Here is a 2436-nt window from a genome sequence, read left to right as displayed (position 1 = left end):
TTTGGTTCCAATTTTTATCCCTCTTTCCCTCCCTCCCCTCGCTGCTCCCTGAGGTGGCAAACAATCAGATATGGGTTATACATGTATGATTATGTAAAACATCACCATATTTGTCATTTTGTACAAGAAAACTTGATTAAAAGAAAAAAAAAGAAAGTGAAAAATAGCATGCTTCGTCTGTTCCATCAATATCAGTTCTTTCTTTGAAAGTGGATAGTATGTTTTGTAAAGAATTAATTGTGCTCTTCCGTAGTTGCTCTGAGGTCAAAATGAAGTTCAATCCCTTTGTGACATCTGACGGGAGCAAGAACCACAAGAGGCATTTCAATGCCCCTTCCCATATACGGAGGAAGATTATGTCCTCTCCTCTTTCGAAGGAGCTGAGGCAGAAGTATAATGTCCGCTCCATGCCCATTCGAAAAGATGATGAAGTCCAGGTAGTTCGAGGACACTACAAAGAACAGCAGATTGGCAAGGTAGTCCAGGTTTACAGAAAGAAGTATGTGATCTACATTGAGTGTGTGCAGCGGGAGAAGGCTAATGGCACAACTGTCCATGTGGGCATTCATCCCAGCAAGGTGGTTATCATAAGGCTAAAACTGGACAAAGATCGCAAAAAGATCCTTGAACGGAAAGCCAAATTTCACCAAGTAGGAAAGGAAAAGGGCAAATAAAAGGAAGAAACAATTGAGAAAATGCAAGAGTAAAAATTACAGACTGTAATTAAATTGCTACAACGGACAAAAAAAAAAAAGAATTAATTGCGATGTGAGGTTTTTATGACCCCATCTTTTGGCTAGAATTTAAAAAGCCTCAGCACGCACACTGGCTGGGGCTCAGGTGCCACACCTCCACACCGGCACAGTGCTCCACCCACTGGCTGTAGCCATCACCATGGTGCTGGAAGATCACGTCATCACCACACACTGATGCCTACATGGGCCTGGCAAAATTATAATGACTGGAAGCCCAGTGAGGGCAGTCATATGACTGTCAATCAGGGCTGTCATCCAATTAGCTTGGGGCTGTGTGTGGACATCTAGGGGTTTACTGGGAAGGAGAAAGGAGGAGATTCTCCATTCTGGCAGATGAGCTGGAAAGAGATGGGACGCAGTTGTGTGTTCTGCTGAGCCCTGGGCAGTGGTGTGATAGCAGGTCATATAATTTTCCTTTCCCCATTCCCTTTTTTCCCTTGTCCTTAATTCTACTAATCTTACTTGTGTTTTAAGTTTGTTCTTGTTAATAAACCCTGTTCTGTTTTCTAAAGAAGCTGTTAATCTCCTTCCTTGCCCCAATATTGCAGTGAGCCGCCTAATTAACACTCCCCAATTAAAATTTGGCCCCTACAGTTTCATCAATAGTCCTTTGGGATTGGAAATCAAAAGGAATGACCATCAGTTCAGGAAGGGCCATCTTTTTTTACATAATTTTTTAAATACTAATTTACTATAAGCTTTCCTATCTGTGCAAATGCACTGTAAATGTAAATAATTATAAGCAGGTATTATAATTTTACTTTGAAATAACATTTTTCATCCTGCTACCTTTATTTTCTTTGCCTTAGGGGTAAAAATAATGTGTATCCTCAATTGACACAGCTTGTCCTTCAAAGGATTTTAAAATTCAAGACCTTCTTTAAACACTGTGCTAAGGTCCAAACAAAGGCATAATGGATAGAGTGACAAGCCTGAGGTCAAGAAGACTCTTTTTCCTGAGTTTAGATCTGGCCTCAAACACTTACTAGCTGTGTGACCCTGAGAATGTCACGTATCCCTGTTTACCTCAGTTTCCTCATCTGTAAAAGGGGCTGGAGAAGAAAATGGCAAACCACATTAATATCTTTGCCACGAAAATCCCAAATGGGGTCACAGAGTCAGATACAACTGAAAAACAACTGAATAACAACAAAAAATCCCAGACAAGATTTCTGTATTTGCTATTTTTTTTTAATTAGATGGGGGGGATAATCTTAAAAGATGGGACACAAAGCACCTAAGGTGTAAAGAAAGAAAAACAACAACAATAAAAAAACTTTAAGAGTAACCCTGAAGGTGGGCAATGCAAGTATTATTATCCCTATTCTACAGATAAGGAAAATGAGACTTGGGGGGGGGGGAATAGGCAATATGTGGCAGAGGTAGCGAGTTACCCATGATCGCTTTGGGTCTTAAACTGAAACCCAGATCTACATGTCTACTAAATTATGGTCCATGGGATTACCCTGGAGTCACCACCAAGAATCTGATCCATTGCAAGGCAAAGAAAAGGGAAGAATTTCAATGTCCTCTAATACAGAAGGAGCGAGACTTGAAGAGTAATAGATATTATAGCAGGTAATCTAATTCATTGCAAACTATAGCTCTCTCTCTGGCAAGTGGGGAGTTCATTACCTACAGAAAGGATGGCAGGGGGGAGGGGGGGTGGTCAGAAACAAAT

The 2436-nt window shown here is 40.7% G+C and overlaps 1 protein-coding gene across 1 annotated transcript; it reads left to right on the top strand.

The window, feature by feature from the left end:
- The first annotated feature begins 261 nt into the window (after window positions 1–261).
- On the top strand, window positions 262–754 carry LOC122742337 (60S ribosomal protein L26-like). Its single transcript, XM_043986520.1, has one exon. It carries the CDS (start codon window positions 270–272, stop codon window positions 672–674), a length of 405 nt encoding a protein of 134 aa, XP_043842455.1. The 5' UTR covers window positions 262–269; the 3' UTR covers window positions 675–754.
- Window positions 755–2436: the final 1682 nt, after the last annotated feature.

Source organism: Dromiciops gliroides, chromosome 2 (genome assembly GCF_019393635.1).
Source record: "Dromiciops gliroides isolate mDroGli1 chromosome 2, mDroGli1.pri, whole genome shotgun sequence".
Classification (NCBI taxonomy): Eukaryota; Metazoa; Chordata; class Mammalia; order Microbiotheria; family Microbiotheriidae; genus Dromiciops; species Dromiciops gliroides.
Note: the sequence above shows the minus strand (reverse complement) of the source record. Positions and strands in the feature narration are given on the sequence as shown.